This window comes from Cnephaeus nilssonii, assembly GCF_951640355.1.
Source record: "Cnephaeus nilssonii genome assembly, chromosome: 8".
In the NCBI taxonomy this organism is placed as follows: domain Eukaryota; kingdom Metazoa; phylum Chordata; class Mammalia; order Chiroptera; family Vespertilionidae; genus Cnephaeus; species Cnephaeus nilssonii.
Genome location: NC_137079.1, coordinates 59,924,825 through 59,946,823, shown reverse-complemented (window position 1 = coordinate 59,946,823; position 21,999 = coordinate 59,924,825). Strand labels below are relative to the sequence as shown.

Sequence of the window (21,999 nt, the reverse complement as noted above, 5' to 3'; positions counted from 1 at the left end):
ATTCAGGTTCTCTACCCATTTTTTAATTGGAATGTTTATTTTTTGCTGTTGTTTGTGTTTTTTATAAATTTGGGATATTAACCTCTTATCAGATGTATCATTGGTGAATATCTTCTTCCATTCAGTAGGTTGTTTTGTTTTGTTGATGGTTTCCTTTGCTGTGCAAAACTTTTTAGTTTGATGTAGTCTTATTTGTTTATTTTTTCTTTTAAGGAGATATCCAAAAAAATATTACTAAGAGCAATGTCAGAGAGTTTACTACCCATGTATTTTTTCTAGGAGTTTTATGGTTTAGGGTCTTACATGTAAGTTTAATCCATTTTTAGCTTATTCTTATATATAGTGTAAGAAAGTTTTATTTTTTTGTATATAGTATATATAGTTTTATTTTTTTTGCGTGTATCTGTTCAGTTTCCCAACACCATTTATTGAAGAGGTTATCTTTGTCCCATTGTATATTGCCTTCTTTATCATAGATTACTTGACCATATTGGCATGGATTTATTTCTGGGCACTCTATTCTGTCCCATTGATCTATGTACCTATTTGTATGCCAGTACCATGCTGTTTTGATTACTATAGGATTGTAGTATAGTTTGATATCAGGTAGCGTGATACCTCCAACGTTGTTCTTTTTTCTCAATATTGCTGTGACTATTTGGGGTCTTTTGTGATTCCATATAAATTTAGGATTACTTATAATAGTTCTGTGAAAAATGTTATTTGGTAAATGAATTCAGTAAAATAGCAGGGTACAAAATTAAAATAATACATCTTTTTATAGCAAACTAGTACTGCATTATTTTTGTTGACAGTTGTATAGTCAGTCCATATTGAGCCTTCAGAGAAATAAACCCCTTAATTCCCACATAAAATGTTTTCAGTATTTTCCTATTTCCCTATTCTGTACTTTAATTTTCTTTTTTTTACTACATCTCTATTAAAATTAATTTTGCTACTTTCCAGGTTTTAAGAACCATCATTTTCTCATTTAACTATTAATTATGCTCCTAGTTTTGCATCTAGCAATTACTACTAGTATACTTTTAATAATAGTTAAATCAAGCAATTACTAAATAAGTATAATTTCTGGCATAACCCACAGCATTAATGAATTTGTAATAAGGAAAAATCTATTGCTGTCCAGGATCTTAGGTCTTAAAGACTAGAGAAAGTGGCTTTAGAACAAATTTGAAAGGAAAGTAAATTTAATTTTTCTATTAAAAAATTATAAAATCAGATTTTTTGTTATTTGATTGTCACCTAAAGATTGAGGGACAATTCATTATAAATCAGGGAAGAGGCTAACAGTGTTTAGATAGAGAACTGCAATTTGTGTGTAAAAATCTGGACGGAAGAGATGGTTATAGACCCTTTAAGAACTGGAGGAGTTCATTGTGGCTAAAGTTAGAAAAAAAGGTAGAAAAAGATACTTCAAGCAGTGAGAGATGGGGCTCGAAAAGTAAATAGGTGCCAGCACATCCAGAGTTTTGCATGTGGATTCTGGCAGCGAGACCTTGAAAAATCATGTAACCTCTCAAACTCAGTTTTCTTATTGGTGAAAACTTATCTTACCCATTGCAATAAAGTTGAAGTGCATTAAAACTCTGCAAATGGTTTCTGCTACATCATAATCTTAAAAATTATAAGTAATTTAAAATACTCTTTATCTGGTGGAAAGTTTATCATTGGGCCATTGAATAAAAAGGTAAGTTGACCAAGGATATTGTTATTTACTAATTTTTTTGACTGGCCAATATTTTAGAGGCATTGTGAAAATTTAGTGAACTAATCAGTCAGAATATTTTGTTATTCTATTACCCAGTGTTTAAAAAAGCCAGAAGACTAGTGTTAGAAGTTATAAGAGTCTTTATTTTGCTTCATGCAAACAGTATGCTAATTGTATAGAGATAGCTTTGCAAATGCATATATAAGATACTTTTCTTCGTGAGTGGTCTAGAAAGATTTTTGAAGGGTATAGTTCTAAGACTTATTTTGGGTTTTCTTCCAGTTTCATGAATTTAAATAAAATACACATGTATCAGTTCTATCGATTTGTAACTTAGAAGCTGCATTTAGCTATTACAAAATTACACTTTTTTAAAATATTGGAAAATAAAAAGTTGAGTTCACACTATTCAAGCTAACTGCTGCTAATATTTTAGAGAAATTTTTTCTTGTTTTTATTTATTTGCATATAATCATCAAACCCACAGAAGGGTTGGTTTTAAATTATAAAAGTACAACACCTTTAAGATTTAAAGTAAGAGGTAAAAGTTGACGACTTATACTTAATAGATACTACTTTAATTGAACTTTGTATCAATCTCGTTTGATTTGGCGATATAAGTAGCACATTAAGGAAAACTATGACTCCAGTGATAATTTTTGTATTTAATTTAATTCATTTTTGTATTTAATTTAATCGACTGTTTAATCATTAATTGTGTCTGCAGTTTGATACTACTCAGTCTCACTACAGTTGCCGCCTTTGGAGCTTGGTACTTTTTATACTTGTTAGCTTATAACTTAATTACAATATGGCTTTTAGGAGTTCATAACATTAACCTATACATTTAAATCCTCTTATCAGAGTTAGGGCTGTCAGTCCTGTGCAGGTAATATTTGGAGTTGATTAAATGAATGCCTGAATTTAGATTAATAGCCAAATGTATCTTTTCTACCTCTTTAATGTGACACAAATAAAAACAAATATATAGCCCTAGCTGGTTTGGCTCAGTGGATAGAGTGTCAGCCTGTGGACTGAAGGATCCCGGGTTTGATTCCCAGACAGGGCACATGGCCTGGAAGGCAGCCAGTCGATGATTCTCTCTCCCTTTCCCTTCCTCTCTGAAATCAATTAAAAAAATATTTAAATAAACATACTAGTATATCTAAGACCTTATTTTTGACCAATCGTGTTATCATTAAGTAGAATTTCTTCTACTGTCTGAGAAATGGATGGGAATACCTGTGTGTAAGATTAATAATACTATTTATGTAATGTGGCTTACTTTCCATCAGTTTAGCACAGCGATTTTCAACTGGTATGTCTTAAGGATTTTTAAAACATGCAACACCTGACTGTTGAGTCAGGGCCACTGACCTCTTTTCTCTTAGATTGTGAAATAAGAAAATGACAACAGCCAATACAACAATAGCTGTTCTGTGTGAATGACCTGTCTTAAACCATAAATATATAGGTCATATAATAAAGTTGCATCTTATCGCTCATGTTGCATAGTAATGTTGCATCTGATTGGTTAATTCTTGATACCAGAAATACTTATATCTAAATACAGATGCCTGATTTTTTTAAAATATATTTTTATTGAATCAGAGATGAAGGGAAGAAAGATAGAAACATCAAAAATGAGAAAGAATCATTGATCGGCTGCCTCCTGCATGCCCCCTGCTAGGGATTGAGCCTGCAACCCAGGCATGTGCCCTGACCTGGAATTGAACTGTGACCTTCTGGTTCATAGGTCAATGCTCAACCATTGAGCCACACCAGCTGGGCAGACACCTGATTCTTTTAAAAGTCACTTTGGAGCAAAAAGGTTAGGTAATTACTATTGTTATTATTTTTTAAATCAAAATTATACCTATTTTTTGTTAGAATAGCAAAATATATTTTTGGTGTGCTGCAGAATTTTAGTAATCAGTTTATGTGTGCCATGAGAAGCAAAAGGTTGAAAATCGCCGATTTAGCAAGATCTGATCTGATGATCTAAGAACATGTGATCATTCTTTAGGGAGAAATACCTAAGGCACCTTTTTATTTTTTTTAAATATATTTTTATTGATTTCAGAGAGGAAGGGAGAGGGAGAAAGAGTAGAAACATCAATGATGAAAGAGAACCATTGATCGGCTGCCTCTTGCACATCCTCTACAGAGGATTGAGCCCACAACCCGGACATGTGCACTGACCCAGAATGGAACCGTGACCTCCTGGTTCATAGGTCCAACACTCAACCACTGAGACACGCTGACTGGGCAAGCACCTTTTTATTTTTAAATTTCAGATGATGTTAGACCAATAGATGCTATAATTATATTTGAGGTAAGGTATAATGATGAATTCTTAATATGATTTTTTTGTTTCCTCTTCTCATTTTTTTCTGTCATCTGAAACTTATTTTGTGATAGTGCACTTTAAAAAATCATCTTTATTCAGTACAGACATTTGTTAAGAATTTGTGAAATTGACATAATTGTCATTGTTACATTTTTCTTTTTTCTCTCTGCAGTAGATTAGGGCCTGACATTTTATTTTCCTATGAAATCTTAATTAAAAAAACACACCATTCTTGTCCTTGCCGGTGGTCTCAGTGGTTAGAGCATTGGCCTGCACACCGAAGGGTCGTGGGTCGATTCCCAGTGAAGGGCATGTACCTGATTGGGAGGCAACTAATCCGTGTTCTCTCTCACATCAATGTTTCTCTTTCAAACTCTCCCTCCCCCCGTCCCTCCCCCCATAAAAATCAATGAAAAAAATATACTTGGGTGAGGATTAACAACAAAAACAAAACAAACCACTATTCTTTTGTTATAGTTGTTTTGCCAAATATAAGAATCGGTACAGTTGACGAGATTTCATTGTGTACTAGAGGTCAGGAAGCCAGTAGTATACTCCTTATATCAAGCATTCTCTGGTGTTCGCACAAGTCTATTGGACTTTTTTGGCTTTATATACTCTTTACTTATTGATATGATTTATGATATCTACCTATTTATTTTTAAACTTCATTGGTAAGTAGGATAAGTTGTGTTGATCTTCTAAAATAATTATCTGCTAGGACTTGTATGGGTTTGGTGAAATCCTGGCTTATTATGTTCCGTCCCAAAGTAATGGATTTTGAAAAACGTTTTGCTTAGTATCATCCCTATTTATGGGAAACCTATTTCATTCTTATTGAATATCAGTAATATTTGTATCTTGCATTCCCTTTTATGTATTAGACTAGAGGCCCGGTGCATGAATTTGTGCACAGGTGGGGTCCCTCAGCCTGGCCAGTGATTGGGGCCTATTGGGGGGCCGGCCAGCAATGGGGAGGGACCACGGGAGGTTGGCCAGCCAGTCAGGGGGGACAGCCGGCTGGGGTGAAGGGCTACAGGAGGTTGGCCAGGCAGGGGGAGGGGCTGCGGGAGGTTGACTGGGTGGGGGAAGGGCTGCGGGAGGTTGGCCGGCTGGCTGGGTGCAGGTTGGGGAGCGGCCACGGGAGGTTGGCTGTGGGAACGCACTGACCACCAGGGGGCAACTCTTGTGTTGAGCATCTTCCCCCTGGTGGTCAGTGTGTGTCATAGTGACTGGACAACCTATCGTTCATGTCATTTGGTTGTAACGGTTGCTTAGGCTTTTATATATATAGATACATAGTATTTACATGTTGGTTATTTCCTTTTTTCCCCTTCTTTTACCAGTTTCTCAAACAATTAGGTCTACATCCTAAATGGCAATTTGTTGATGTATATGGAATGGATCCTGAACTCCTTAGCATGGTACCAAGACCAGTGTGTGCAGTATTACTTCTCTTCCCTATTACAGAAAAGGTAATTGTTAAGTAAGATATAAAGTTTTCAGTAAATGCAAAGTTCTCTTTTATTGTTCTGTTAAATATTATGCTCTTCTTTAACAACAAATGACTCCCTTCTTGCATAAAAAGAAGAAATCTAATAGCGGGGATACCTTACAAATCTAGTTTTATTGAAGAGATGATATTTAGATTTTGATTTATAGATTGACAATAAAATCCTGAGTTAGTCTTTTACACTTGTGTAATTTTTTTCTTTAAAAAATTTGGTAAGATTGCCTCAACTATGGTTTGATGTGACCTTTACTCACATTTTGATGTATATACTTCATTTATTTTAAGAATTTTTTATTGATTTTTGGAGGGAGAGGAATGGAGAGGGAGAGAGAATCATTGATGTGTGAGAGGAAAACATCCATTGGCTGCCTCCTGCATGCCCCCAACTGGGTATTGAGCCCACTACCCAAGCAGATGCCCTGACCGGGAATCGAACCAGTAACCCTTTAGTGCACAGGACATCAACCAGCCAACTGAGCCACACTGGCCAAGGCTTGATGTATATACTTTAGAAATGTTAAGTAATATGATGATCTTAAACCTGTCTTAGAAAATATATGAATAAAGAATATGTTCAAATTTTCAATATATAAAATATGTACATTTAAAAATATATATGTAAAAAGAAATCTGCTTTTTTTAAGGTGATAGGTATAACTAATGGCATGGGTTACATTATTTTCAGGATAAACTTGTTTTGGGTGGAAACACTTAAGATTAAATATAGTTTAATTGACAGATTTAGGATGTGTTGAAATTATAGTTATTAGATTTCTATTTAAATTCCAGTCACTGTATTTCAGGCCTTTCTTCTAGAATGATGTCACATAGATATATGTATTATAGAGCCAGAACATTTAAGTTTATTTCAGTACAGCTTATAAGTCCCAATCTTTCTGATTTTTATTTAAACTTAGAAACAATAGGATGAACTTGGTAGTTTAAAAAAATGAAGTAATGTTTGGGAAGTTATATGAGAAATGAGGTGTTGATGATTTGGCATAAAATGCTCAGGTCATCTTATTTTTCAGTAATAGAAGGAGCTGTATCTCACAGAAATTAAGAATTAGGCTTTTTTTTCAGTTCTAGAAATTCCTGGATCATTTTCTTTATACCAAAACTAATAACCTCAGTTCAAGATAAAATAAAAAATACTGAAATATTTTTCTTTTTTAGTTAAGAGTGCTGTAAAACAAATTAGTTAAAGAAGGGATATTTCTTCATATTAGCTGTTTGTAATATTCATAGAAATTTAGAGTTAGAAATTTCTTGTGGTTATCCAGTATTAGACTGAATACCTACTTTTAGTGGTGAGATTGTGATTATTCTGGAATTTGAGGAAGAGTAGGACAAATACTTAAATTTATACTCTTCTACTCCAGTGTTAACTTTCCCTTTCTTAGATTGCTAAAATAAGCAAGGAGATACCTACCTCAGGATACCAATCGTAAGGAACAGTGTAAAAAAAAAAAATCAGCTTCTTAAAACTTAGGCTTTTTTAGTTGGTATGTGATATAAATGTGAGTCTATGTCTGAATTGGAAATTTTCCAAACCTTTTATTTTTATGATCTACTTTTTTTTAAAGGAATAAGTAGGATTTGATCTCCTTTATTTAGTGGGTCATCAGTATTAAAAAGAGCATGTAGTCCTTATCAATAGGACTTCTTCATTTAAGTGGATCATTAGTACTGAAAAGCTTATTGTAAGATTGCTAGAAAGAACACACACTTCTGTAAGTTATTTATAGATACTGTTAAGTACTAGAATAATCTTAAAAGCATCTGTAAATTACTTACAGAAATACTTATATAAGTAGAGAATATAGTGGTATCTGTTACTTTTTCATATCTCTTACAATTTGGTAGGTTCCCCATTTTAACTCATAAATGACATATTAAAGTTACACTAAGGATATCTAGTGGATGTTTTAAGAGATACAAAGTGTTTTGGTCTTCTGTGTTCTAATTTAGGAACTGATTATGTTGTTGCAAATGGCTTAAGCATAAATAGCAAAAGAACTGTCATGGGTACCGCATTAACCTTTAAATAAAGTCAATTATGGTTTTCAATGTGTGCTTTATAGTTGAGTTTACCAGCCAGTGAATCGTAAGTGGAAAGGCTATACATTATTTCTTTCTGATATTTTGATTGTCTCTTGACCATGTGTTTTCACTTTGGTCTGCCATAATTACATTTTCTTTTTTTCTATACTTGCTCTGGTATCATTTTAGGATTTCTCTTCTAAGCATTAAATCTTGTGAAGTTATCAAATATTTTGCTTTGTTAGCAAGGAACAATAATATTAAACAGCAACAAGAAACTGAACTGTAGAACCATATAAACATATCAGGATAAGACCTTACTATATTGAACATTTCAGTTTTTATCAACTGAACTTATATGAATGAAATAATGGTTCAGAATTTATTATGAAAACGTAACTACCAGTTTGTACTTCTTAATCTCTTCCCCTTTCTCACCCAGCTCCCTAATCCCTCTCCCCTCTGGCAACCATCAGTCTGTTCTCTGTATCTTTGAGTCTATTTCTATTTTGTATGTTTATTTACTTTGTTCTTTAGATTCCATATGTAAGTGAAATCATATGGTATTTGTCTTGCTCTGACTGACTTATTTCACTTAGGATAATACCCTCTAGGACCATCCATACTGTTGTAAATGGTAATATTTCATTTTTTTATGGCCAAGTAGTATTCCATTGTATATATGTACCACAACATTTTATACAATTGTTTATTGACGGGCCCTTGAGTTGCTTCCATATCTTGGCTATTGTAAATAACACTGCAATGATGAACACAGATTAAAAATGAGTGAGGAGAATTAGTGTTTTGTATTTCTTCAGATATATACCCAGAAGTGGAATCATTGGGTCATAAGGCAGTTCCATTTTTAATTTGTTGAGAACCCTCCATACTGTTTTTCCTAATAGCTACACCAGTCTGCATTCCCACCAACAATGCACAAGTGTTCCCTTTTCTCCACTTCCTTGCCAACACAGGTTGTTTGTTAATTGATGATAGCCATTCTGACAGGTGTGAGGTGACAACTTATTGTGGTTTTAATTTGCATTTCTCTGAAGATTAGTGACTTTGAGCATCTTTTCATATGTCTATTGGCCATCTGTATGTCCTCTTTGAAGAAGTGTCTGTTCAGGTTCTTTGCTCATTTTTTAATTGGATTGTTGTTATTTGTTTGTTTTATAGTGAGTTGTATGATTCTTTATAAATTTTGGATATTAACCCCTTATGAATATGTTCTTCCAATCATTAGGTTGTCTAAGTGTTGTTGATGGATTCCTTTGTGTGCAAAAACTTTTTAGTTTGTTGTAGACAGTAGAAAAATAAAACTGTACTTCTGAAACAGGCAGTTGACCTGATTTGGCCTGTAGATTCTAGTTTGCTGACTCCCTACTCTATTGGAATTTGAAAATTATAGACAAAACAATAAAGTCATCTTTCTACTCTCCCCCTTCTGCTTCTCCTCACTCATTTTTAACCTTTAATAAATAATTTGTCAAAGCTGCGCAGCTAATAATGGCAAAGCAAGGATGTGAACTCTGGCAGTCATATGTAGAGCTCACACTTTTGACATTCAACATTATACCATATCGGTTTTACAACCAGTTATTAGAAATAATGGTGAATGTTATGAATATTGTATGCTTATAAATATAGTGTGAATTTTGATATTATAGTATGGTTCAACTATATAGAAATGTAAAAAGTAGAAAGTAAAAACCCTCTAGGAATCTCTTATCCCAGAGATAACTCTCTGTTAAGTTTTTTTTATATCCTTTCAGATTTTCAATGCATATATAAAATAAATATTTTAAAAATATAAATGAGAATTTTATTCATGTATATTGACCTACAAGCACTCTATAATCATAGATAAATTTCTAAGTAAGAATTTGTAAATCTACTTTTTTCTTTTAAAAGTGCTTTATAGTATTTTAGTAAGATATCCCATACAGTTAGAATTTTTGAAGTTTTATGTTTAAGTTCTTTTTAATATATTATTTTCATATTTCAACTATTGGCTTTTTCTTTAATAGTATGAAGTATTCAGAACAGAAGAGGAGGAAAAAATAAAATCTCAGGGACAAGATGTTAAGTCGTCAGTATATTTCATGAAGCAAACAATCAGCAATGCCTGTGGAACAATTGGACTGATCCATGCTATTGCCAACAATAAAGACAAGATGCATTTTGGTAAATAATTTTTCATTACTGCTGTTTTCACCCCTCAAAGTATAAGCTAACTTATTGAGCACTAGGTGGTGCTCTAATTCTTTGTTTCAAAGTATTACATAGACTATTTTCCTCCCTTCTTTCATTTATAATGGGGATGTATATACTGTTAGAAAAACTAATAATCCTTCTCATTCTTTTATATTGTTGATAAATGGAGGTTTAAGAAACAAACAAATAACTTAAGCCTTATCATTTAGGCCAATATTCTTACATGCCTAATTTACCAGTGAAAGGGTTTTACCTGAAAAATAGGCAGCATGCTTCTAGTATTTTCATATATCAGTCTCTTTGAGATATCAGACCTTTTTAATTATATCTTCTTTAATATTCTCAGAATCTGGATCAACCTTGAAAAAATTCCTAGAGGAGTCTGTGTCAATGAGCCCTGAAGAACGAGCCAGATATCTGGAGAACTATGACGTCGGTACCATCTATTTGTCTTGATTTCATATGTGGGCAAAGTTTGGGGGGTTTGTCTTGAAACTGTCATTTTGAACAATTATGAATTTGGTTGCAGCCATTAAAAAGGCTTTTTTTTTTAATGTTTCAGGTAACAGTACTGAAATATCCATAAACTTACGGCTTCATTTCTGTGTCCAGAGCTGAGTGAGAGAGAAAGAGCAGTTTGTTTTACAAGTTTATAAATATCTTATGATAGACTATTTCTCACCATTCCCTCCCTCCAATAAATATATGCTCCATGTGTCTTTCCCGGGAATTTGGAGTAAGGCTGAAGACCAATGGAAAAAACAAAGGTTTAAGGGTAGATGTTAGGTCATACTGTAGTTCTTTTATCAGCAAAATATTTTTGCATGTGTGAAGATAGAGGCCACAAAGTCTAGTTTTAAATGATTGTACAATTTCATAGCATTTTCTTAGAATAGTATTTAAATTTTATTATTTTTGAAATCTGTTTTTCTTTTGAAGGCATTTTACCTTTTTTAAAATTTATTTTTCAGTTATACTTGACATACGATATAATATTAGGCTTTCTAACTGTTGGTAACATTAAGCAAATTGTAAGTTCTTTGAAATTAGAAGCACTGTGGTGTATATATTACTCAGCTAAAACAGTGCTTTATCCAGAGTTTGTTCCCAGTAAATTCATTGATTTGATTATTTATTTTTACCATTGTAATATAATTTGACTATTTAAAATTGTTTTTCCTTTAAAAAACCTGCAGAGCTCATAAAACATCTTTATTTTACATAAAAATGAAATAACACAAAAGTCAATAGTAATCTCACCAATGAGATGTGGGCACCATTAATATATTTTACAGGGAGTATATATGTATATACACACTTTTTTAAAACGAATGTTTGATAACACTGTAATATTGTTTTATAACTTACTTTTTTCACTTAACTTATCACAAACGTATTACATACCAGTAAGTATATATTTGACATCATCATTTAATGGCTGCATAGCTTTCCATTGTGTAGTATTTTATTTAACCAATAAATTATTGTATTTTTTTCTCTTTTCACTGTTTAAAAAATACAACCAGGTATATCATTGTAGCTAAATCTTTGCAAATATCCATAATTATATATACTTACATACAATTATATGTAAATACATAAACTTATAGAAGAGAAATTGCTGGATCAAACAGTGCATGTTTTTAAGGCTTTGATAATTATTGCTAAATTGGCATGCATTGAGATTGTACTTTCACCTGTAATTTACTACTTTGCCTATTTCTCTTCATCTTTGCTAATAATGGTATTATAAGAGCATTATTTTTAAGTTCAGGAAACTAAACACTCTAGCTTCTGATAAATGCATGCTTTTGCTCCACATTTCTAACCTGCTGCCTGAAGCTGCATGGTTAAGCATAACTACAGCCAGAGCTGCAGAGGAGCATGTAACCTGAAGAAACAGATGAGCTAAGCTTTTTCCGTCTCTGTCGTGAGATGCTGACTTCATTCTAGTCTCAGTTGAATAAACTGTTAAATGTTAGTCCTAACCATGAAGTTAGGCTTCCCACTTGCACCTGGAAATCACAAATAATTTAATATTTAATATCCTAAGTCTTCAGAGATTTGTGGGTTGGAAAGTACAGCAATTCGTTCTTAAATATTTCAAATTAAACTTTTCCTGAATTTACTTCAATTCGTTGTTTTATTAGTATTTAGTATTGTTTTCATTTAAAAAGTAGGATATAGTCATTTTCCCCCCTATTAATACCTTGCATTCCTATTACAGGCTATTCGAGTTACTCATGAGACCAGTGCCCATGAAGGTCAGACTGAGGTATTTCACATTTTTCAAAACTCCTCTGCCATGTGTAAATTTAACCACAATGTTATTATATAACATGTAGTTTTAAAAAATTCATTGGACTTCTTTTTTTCCTTTGAAGGAATTTGCTCTTATGCAAAAATTAGTCAAGAAGTAGCACAAAAACACATTTTGACAGGTTGTTAACAGGCACATTTATATCGGCCATCTCCGTTCGTCTAATCATTTAGATAGATTGCAGATTGTGTGTTGTTTGCTTTGGGTAACCGATGGCCTGTGACTTCCCTGTAACAGTGATTTTCAACCTTTTTCATCTCATGGCACATATAAACTAATTACTAAAATACTGCGGCACCCCAAAATATATATTAAAAAGATAGGTATAATTTTGGTTCATTCATACCAGACAGCTATTGTGTTGGCTTGTGTCATTTTTTTATGTGAAAGTCTAAGGGAGAAGAGATCAATAGTCCTGACTAAATTGGTACTGCATGTTTTAAAATTTCTGTGATTTTGAAAATCACTGCCCTATGAGATTCCTTTAACTTGCAGATATTTTGAGAAAAATATCTGCACGATAGTACAGGTAGATAACCTGCATGATTTTTAAGAGTCTTTATCACACCCAGCTTCTAGCAAAAAGCTGCATCATTCTCTTTGCTCAGTATATCTGTTTTGGGGCAATGTGATGATCTTCACCATCTGTCCTCTGTTAGCTGGTTCTCCTAGGTTGCCTCTCCTCCTCTCACCCCCTTGTTTCATTCTAATGGTTTTCCTCATTCCCTCCTTCCATTTCTTCTTTTCCTTCTCTCAACCTCACACTCCCACTCTTGGGGAAAGTTTGTGAAAAGGTATTTTAATCAAAGTGACTATAATTTAATTAAAGTCACTTGGTATATTTATAATATACTTAACACCAGAAAATTATATATATTTTTCTTTTTCATCCCATGTGTGACTCTAAACCATACTTTTTAATGTACAAAGCTGACATTGCCTTTGTGTCTTAATAATACTTTTTAAATACCTGATTTAAAAATAGTTAACTGAAATATTCCTACTACTTAAAAAAAATTTTTTTAAGGAGACAACAATTTGATACTATGGTATAACAACAATTTTTCATAGATTAAACTGGATAACTGTGAATGTTCATAATAAAACTATTTAGAAATTTAAACACTAATTCTTCCTAATCATATCATACCTTCTTGGTTGCTGTCAGGTTCTGCTTTCAGAAATGTGGACTTTTGGTTTTTTTACTGTTTACACACAGACACACATACACATACAGATACACATGCGCACAAAGAATGTCTAAGTAGCTCCAGATTGGAAATTAATGAAATGCTCTGTTGTTGTTTTTAATTGCTTTATATGATCCTGGTATGCTTTGCTTTTTTTTAAATTTTAATTTATAGTGTTTAGCCCTAGCTGATTTTACTCAGTGGTTAGTGTGTCGGCTCGTGGACTGAAGGGTCTCGGGTTCAATTCTGGTCAAGGGCACATACCTCAGTTGCAGGCTCGATCCTGTCAGGGCGCGTGTGGGTGGTAACCAGTGGATGTGTTTCTCTCACATTGATGTTTCTCTGTGTCTCTCCCCCCTCTCTTTAACTCTCTCTAAAAATCAATGGGAAATATTATCCTCTGGTGAGAATTAACCAAAGAAAAAAAATTATAGGGTTAAAATTAGTAATGATGATGATGATCAGCATGAAATTTGTAAACTATGAAAACAGTTATTTGTAATAAAGGAACCAAATGCTTTAATACCTGTTTACTTTTTTAAAAGTGTCTTTAGGATACTTCTCTTGCCACCTTTTAGTTGTTTATCCAAATTACAGCTTTATTGCCTCATGTTAGATAATGTTCAGATATCTTTTTCCAGATCTAAACTCAATGACCAATATTTTAGAATGCATATGTTCTTGTGTGAGTTTATTGTAATGTATCTTAAACATTTTCTTCCCTGTCTACCATATATTTTCCCCACTAATACTAATGTAATTTAAATTTAACTTCTTGCCTGGAAAATCAGCTGCTTATGTAAATTTTCAGTCTTTAATGTTTTTTTTTTCTAATTCTCACTTATTTTTACACAATTGTGCTGGATTATCTTTATTGAAATATAACATGAATCATTTGGCTACTGAAATTTTCTAGGGATTCCCTAAATGATTCTCAGGGTGAGGTGGATGGAGAAGTTAGGATAGTCTAGATGGCTTTTTCAAATTGTATTCCCACAAGAATTAATCTCTTCTGCGAATTTCTCAGCTCCCATATTTGGTGTATGTTATAGCCATAAATGTATTGGGGCAAAAAAAAAAAAAAAAGCATTTTCGAACCATTACTCAAGCATCCTATATAATAAAAGGCCAGAGGCGTCACAACTGGAACAACCAGAGACCAGACCACCACAGCCCCTGGCCGGGCTGGCCCCACCCCCACGCAAGTTGTTAGGGGTGATCAGGTAGGCAGGCGAGCGGTTAGGGGCAATCAAGAAGGCAGACGGCCCCTCACTGGGCTGGCTTCACCCCCAAGCAAGTGGTTAGGGGTGATCAGGTAGGCAGGCCAGCGGTTAGGGGCTATCAGGTAGGCAGACGGCCCCTCGCAGGGCTGGCCCCGCTCCCCCATCCAAGAAAGAGGAAAGCCCAGGCCAGCCAAGCCATCGCACGCCAACCTGTCGCCTGCAGAGGGAGGCCACTTGTGGCGGGGGGGAGGGTGGGGAGGGGGGGCGCGCGCGCAGCGCTGTATAGATGGCAAGCAGTGGCAGCAGTGGGGGTGGGGCCCGCTGCCTGCACCCAGGAGAAGGAAAGCCCCAATAGGCCCTGATCTCAGGCCAGGTCTAGGGACCCTACCTGAGGGGTCCCAGATTGTGAGAGGGTGCAGGCCAGGCTGAGGGACCCCCTCCCCCCCAAGTGCACGAATTTTTATGCACCGGGCCTCTAGTATATAATATTCAGCCTCTTTAGCCTCCTTGCCTGCCTGTATACAAGGTTTGCTTAACCCTCGTCCTTCCAGATTTTCAACAGTGTTTTCTTTTTAATTATTTCTCTCTAGCCATCCCTCACTTTACTGTTGCTCTGTTTTACCTCTTGCAATTCCCTCTTCCTAAAAATACTCCTTCTTTCAATCTCCAGTCTTCCTAGTTGTACCTGTCCTTCAAGATTGGGCTTAAATACCACTTTCTTCATGAAGCAATCCATCCCTTCTACAGACTCTTTCATATGACTCCTCCTATTTGCATTTTAACTATTTTCATTTATTTAAGATATATATTTATTTATTTTAATCCTCACCCAAGGATATAATTATTGATTTTAGAGAGAGGTATGGGGAGGGAGAGAAGACAGAGAGAAACATCCATGTGAAAGAAACATTGATCAGTTGCCTCCCGTATGCATCCCGACTGGAGATTGAACCTGCAACCTAGGTATGGGCTCTGACCAGGAATCAAACCCACAACCCTTTGGTATATGGGACAACGCTCCAACCAATTAAGTCACCCGGCCAGGGCAAGATGTATATATTTTTTTCACATTTTAACAGCTCTGAAATTAGGATGTGTCTTATAGTTGATGTCCTAATTTATTTGGTGGAATTCCCTTATGTTATCACTTTATGATATAAATTATACATCTTATAACCAGTGGTGCCTTAGTTTTGATGAAATGTGGTGTCATATCACTCTTACTGTGACTCTTGGGCCTTGGGTTGGTATTTGATTCATTTGGGCTTTCTCCAAAGTATCCAACACCATTCCTTGCACATAGGCTCAACACATTTATGAATTCACCAGAATTGGCTCAGAACTATCCTTAGTGGGGTAAGAACTACAAAAAAAAAAAAAAAAGTAAATAAAGACTAAATCTTGTGGGGGTTTTTTTTGTAAGCCTCTTAGTAAAGAAAACATATTCATTAGCCTTTATTCCTCAATAGGGCACTATTTACATTTTTGGAAAGTTTCAGTTCTTTGTTGTGTGGGGCTTTTTTGTGGAATATAGATTGTTATATTCTAGTCACTGTACAGGGATGGGCAAAAGTAGGGTTACAGTTCTGAGTACGTGAAACACAGAATTTATTCTTGTATTATGTATTTTTCCATTTGAACAACTATGCATGTACTTTTGTCCACCCCTTTATTTTAGTGATTCCCAGTCACTGAGAGAACAAAAACCCACATCATACATTTCCAAATCCAGACTTAACCAGCTTAAAAGTCCTGCAGCAGGAACTATTCTTATAATCATTTCTGGTCCATCTAACATCTAGGTGCTTAAGTCTTTGAATATTACCTCCATTGCTCTCTATATGCTAGCACACTGGTTTTGTCATTTTCCATAAATATCTAGGTTTTTCACATTTGTTTTTATTTACTTGGCTGCCATAACAGAACACTGAAGACTCGATGACTTTAACAACAGACATTTACTTTCTCCCAGGTCTGGAGGATAGAAGTCAGTATTAAGGTGCTGTCAGGGTTGGTTTCTCGTGAGGCCGCTCTTCCTGACTCATGCACACCTCACCTTTCTTCTTTGTGCATGGGGAGAGAGAAAGAGAGAAAGGTCTCTTTTTTTTATAAGAACACCAGTGCTGTCAGATTAGGGCCCATCCTTGTGCTTTCATTTAACTTGAATTACCTCCTTAAAAGCCCTCTCTCCAAATATAGTCACACTGGAGGTTAGGGCTTCAACATATGTTTTTATTGATTTTAGCGAGAGAGAGATAGACACATTGATGAGAGAGAGACATTGATCAGCTGCCTCCTGCATGCCCCCTACTGGGGATCAAGCCCGCAATCCAGTTATGTGCCCTGACCAGGAATGGAACTGGTAGCCTCTTGATTCATGGCTCGACTCTCAACCATTGAGCCACACTGGAATACAGATTATTATATTCTAGGCCCATCTTTGTGTTTTCTAATGACCAAGTTATCTTCTGGATATACCCTGCCTCTTTGCATAGTCAGCACCTTCTCATGCTTAAGTCTTATCTTAAAAGTAATTTTCAAAGAGGCTTTCTTTCATCATTATTAGGTATGTCCACTATGAACTTATTTTCTGTTATAATAATCTTGTTTATTTTCTTTCTGATGCTTTTTAATAATTTATGATTCTTCTGTTCTTTGTTTATTCTTTTTATTTACTAGAATATGAGTCCCATGTGGGCATACACCTTTGCTTGTCATTCACCTGACAACTCAGGACAGTGCTTGGCATATATAGACATTTACAAGAAATTACATAGTGTAAAAGTAAGGAGCATAGGATGTAGGTTTCTATACTGACTCCACTGCTTAGTAGCTTAGGCATGATACGTTCATGCATAAAATGAAGATAATAGCATATACTTAGGAAATTACTGTGAAGAGTAATGAGTTAATCACATAAAGTAATTAGAATGGTGCCTGGCATATAATGGGCCTTCAATAACAATTAAGTGGTACTTTTATTTTACTAGGCATTCAGAAAAATGGATATGAATGGTAGAGGATGAAACCAAAAGGATGAAGTCAAATCAAAGGGCAGCTAGAATTTTATAGACAGTAAGGAACTGCCAAAGATGGTGTGTTTATTACTCAGCATATTGACTTTAAGAATCATCTGGGTAGAATTGGATACGGAGTGTAAAGCTCTGGGGAGATATCTAGTCTTTTGTATTTGGCTGATAGAAGCTTGAGAATTCTAAAGAGGGAGAATAGTGGTGGACCACAGTGAAATCCTGGGGCATGTGGGTGATAAAGGAGTGGGCAGAGGAAGTGGAGCAATAATAACAGTGCAATAGCAATGGCATTCATCACTGGCATCATTGATGCTCTCTTTCAGAACATTTTCATGGGAATGGAATAGGCAGGAGCCTTATCGTATGTAGAAGTTTGTAGACTAAATGAGGTATCAGTAATTTGAGCCACCAAAATACAGCAGTCTTTTAGGAGGATTAGCGGTAGCGTGCTGCTATACAGTAATTGTTTACTTGTATGTTTTTCCTTATTCCACCATGATTGTTCAGAAATTTGGACAGTAGCTCTCCACTGTCATTAACTTATACTGAAAGTTATTGCTTTTATGTTTCACTTTAGGATGGGAAAGATAAAAACAATAATGGGATATGAGGAAATTAAAATGTGTTTTTTAAAATTATGAACAAAGATCAATGATAGAATAATGGAAGCAATCTTCAAGTCAAATATGAAGGCAAGGAAAGAAATCCAAAAGGATATTTTATTTGCCTTCAGACTTTACTTTTACTTCATTGATACTTATCTAAAAAGCAATTTCTAAATTTTGAGATTTGTTTGTATTAATCTAGGAGCTAACCCAGCTATAGTAGAGATCTCTTGATTTATTGTTTATTTGGCTTTAAAAATTTTTTAAATCTTCTCAGGAACCTAACCTGCATGTCAATTTATAATGAAAAATAATAGAAACTGGCACCATTGTTTTATTTCTGTTTTTAAATAAAAACAGTATGCCAATATGGGAAAGGTAGCAAAAAAATACAACACACTTTTAGCACTTACTTTATTTAGTTTGAATCTTTTTAAAATTCATTTTTAAAACAGTTGAGATCACAACATTTTGTGGGGTTTTTTTCTTAACATTTTATTATGAGCATTTTCTTGTTTCATCAAAACCTCTTCATAAATAATTTTTTATGGCTGTATACTCTCATGTGAATGAACCATAATTTACTTTCTAATTCCCTTGACTTTTAGTTTATATATAATTGATTTTTAGAGATAGAGGAAGGAAGAGGGATATAGAAATAGAAGCATCAATGAGAGAGAAACTTCATCAATAGGCTGCCTTCTGCATATCCCTACCAGAGATTGAGCCCACAACCTGGGCATGTGCTCTGACCAGGAATTGAATTGTGACCACTTGGTTCCTGGGTGGACACTCGACCACGAGCCACACCAGCTGGGCATAATTTCCTTAACTTGATGTTTAAATTGTTTTCGTTTTCAAGTTAAAAATATAACTTCCTTGAATATCTTTGTTTACTAGTATCCATGTATTCATTCTAAGATCTGTCTTTAAGGTAGTTTCTTGTAGGTAGAATTACCTTGAGTCAAAGAAATGAACATTTTAAAGGTTCTTGTTACATAATATGAAATTGCCTTTCATTTAATGAACCAGGTAACCTGTTTGAGCACCTACTATGCCAGGTACTGTGTTAGGAGCTGTATGTACACCTGAATAAAACATAGTTTGTGTCTTCAGGGATCTCTTATTTCAGTGGAGGTAGCCTCAAAAATAGACCTTGCCAGTGTTTAATTCTATTTTTAGATTTTAAATTTTGGCTTGTTTGATAGAGGGAACTATTAGGTTTGATTGCTAATGACCGTTCAAAGATATTTTGTAAAAGTTTATGAAATAAATTTAAATCATGAAATTAAATTGTAATTAATTTAATGAAATGTGTAGTCTATTTTGGTCAGTATTATCCTACAAGAAAAAGATTATTTGACTGTTGGGTAAGCAATGGGTATATTCTGATTTCAAGTATGTGTTCATATACAGCATGGGGCAAAAGTAGGTTTACAGCTGTGTTTATGCAAAACACATTTATTCTTATTAACTAGAGGCCCGGTGCATGAAATTCATGCCTGGGAGGGGGGGGGTCTCCTCAGCCCAGCCTGCACCTTCTCCAATCCGGGACCCCTTGAGGGATGTCCGACTGCCGGTTTCGGCTCGATCCCAGGGATCGAGCCGAAACCGGCAGTCGGACATCCCTCTGACAATCCTGGACTGCTGGCTCCTAATTGCTCACCTGCATGCCTGCCTGGTCTCCTCTAAGTCCCCCCGCCCACCCCCCGCCAGCCTGATCGCCCCTCACTGCCTCTGTGTGCCGGCCTGGTTGCTCCTAACTGCCCCGCCCCCTGATGGCCTGGTCACCCCTTACTGCCCCCCCTGACGGCCTGGTTGCCCCCAACTGCTCCCCCCGCTGGCCTAGTTGCCCCTCACTGCCCCCCCCCCGTTGGCCTAGTCGCCCCTCACTGCCCCCCCTGCCAGCCTAATCGCCCCCAACTGCCCCCCCTGCCAACCTGGTCACCCCCAACTGCACCCCCCCTTCCTGCTGGCTTGGTCTCCCCTAACTGCCCCCCCCCAGCCTGGTCGTCCCCAACTGCCCCCCTCTGCCGGCCTGGTCGCCTCTAACTGCCCTCCCTGCCGGCCTAATCGCCCCCAACTGCCCCCCCTGCTGGCCTGGTCACCCCCAACTGCACCCCCCTGTTGGCCTGGTTGCCCCTAAATGCCCCCCCTTGCCGGCCTGGTCACCCCCAACTGCCCCCCTCTGCTGGCCCGGTCACCCCTAACTGCCCTCCCTGCCGGCCTGGTCGCCCCCAGCTGCCTCCATGCTGGCCTGGTCATCCCACACAGCCTGCTGTTCAGTCGTTTGGTCGCCCCTCACTAACCCCCCCTGCCAACCTGGTTGCCCCATGCAGCCTGCTTTTTCAGTCGTTTGGTTGACCCTCACTAACCCCCCTGCCAGTCTGGTTGTAGGCAACCATCCTGTGAGGGTGTGAGGGTCAATTTGCATATTACCTTTTTATTATATAGGATTATTATATTATTTTTCATATGAACAACTGGAAACCTACTTTTGCTCCACCCTGTAGATGTATGCACGATTAAAGATAAGTCATGTGTTTGTGTTTGTGTGTATTTAGTTGGCTTTTTTTTCCCAATCAATGCAAATTTTCAGAGGGGGTGGGCATAAGATCAAGTTTTATCTTCATTAGGTGTATCATTTAAGGATAGTTTGCTTGGCTTCATTTTACTCTGAAGTATAGTTTTTAGTTATTTCAATTATGTTAGAATTACAAGGAGTTAAGATGCTCACATTTTTTTTCCTGCTTTAGAGATTTATTTTCTTCTTTCTCTGATTTTGGAAGAAACTGAAGGTATTAAGAAGAAACTTAGTTCTTGTATAATGTAGAATTTAATTTCCTGCTTATCTTGGGAGAATCAGATGGAAACAGTAAATTAACTCTGATGAAAGTATCATGCATTTTAAGCTATATAGTCCAGTTTTGTTAAGAAATCTGAAATTGCAACTTTCTGGTTTTTCTTTTTTTTTCCATATACTTTACATACACCATTTTATTTATCCCCTTCCAACAAGACTTACTGGAAATCTTTTTTGGGCAACTTCATTCTTAAAATTGAGAAATGCTCTGGAACTTCTATTCTTGCTCCTTTTGCCTCTGTCTCTCTCTTATCTTTTTTTATTGTTGTCATTGCTCTTGCATATCATTCCTTGAATACAGGTATATTTATGGTATGTGTATGTGTGGAGTTGAGTGGGAGACTTCAGTTTGAAAGAGGGAGTACAAATTAGGATTAGTTATAAGGAGAAATGTTATTGAAATGATTCTTTTAATTCCTCTTTTTTCGAAACACTGACATCTTTTTCCATGCATGTGGTCAGTTCTTTATCTCATATCACTAAATAATGATGTTTAAATGGATTAAATTGGTTGTTGAAAAGTTAAGAATGTAGTTACTACTACATCCTGTTTACACTTTGTTTTTCTTCCTTAACAAATGTTTTGTCCTAAAATTGATCAAAAGGGTCTTTTTTCTTTTTTATTCTTTCTTCATCTTTTTCTTTTCCAATATCAGATTTGAAAATGGAGATATTAAACTTACTATTTTAAAGGAGATTTCTTAGAATGAACTCATCAGTTTACTCTTACATATCTGACTACATGTAACTCTTCCATCTAAAAATGTCTTCAGCGATAAAAATAGAGTTGAGGCTGTAACTGGGGATGGTGCGCTTTTCTGTTTGTTTTGGTTTAAACCACAACTTTCCAAAGCAGAGATTATGTTAGGAATTAAGGTGTGTGTTTTTCATTTGTAGTAAAGGAGAATCTT

The 21,999-nt window shown here is 35.7% G+C and overlaps 1 protein-coding gene across 6 annotated transcripts in view; it reads left to right on the top strand.

The window, feature by feature from the left end:
• The window catches only part of UCHL3 (ubiquitin C-terminal hydrolase L3), a 54,497-nt gene that overhangs the window by 9,505 nt on the left and 22,993 nt on the right, over positions 1–21,999 (top strand). For 2 of the 6 annotated variants that reach the window (XM_079778644.1, XM_079778640.1), the window contains 4 exons: positions 5,426–5,554; positions 9,669–9,825; positions 10,202–10,287; positions 12,083–12,130. In XM_079778644.1, the coding sequence (XP_079634770.1) occupies positions 5,426–5,554; positions 9,669–9,825; positions 10,202–10,287; positions 12,083–12,130 (420 nt within the window). Of the gene's footprint in view, positions 1–5,238; positions 5,555–9,668; positions 9,826–10,201; positions 10,288–12,082; positions 12,131–21,999 lie in introns of those variants that run through there. The other 4 variants (XM_079778641.1, XM_079778643.1, XM_079778639.1 and 1 more) reach the window with 4 other exon arrangements.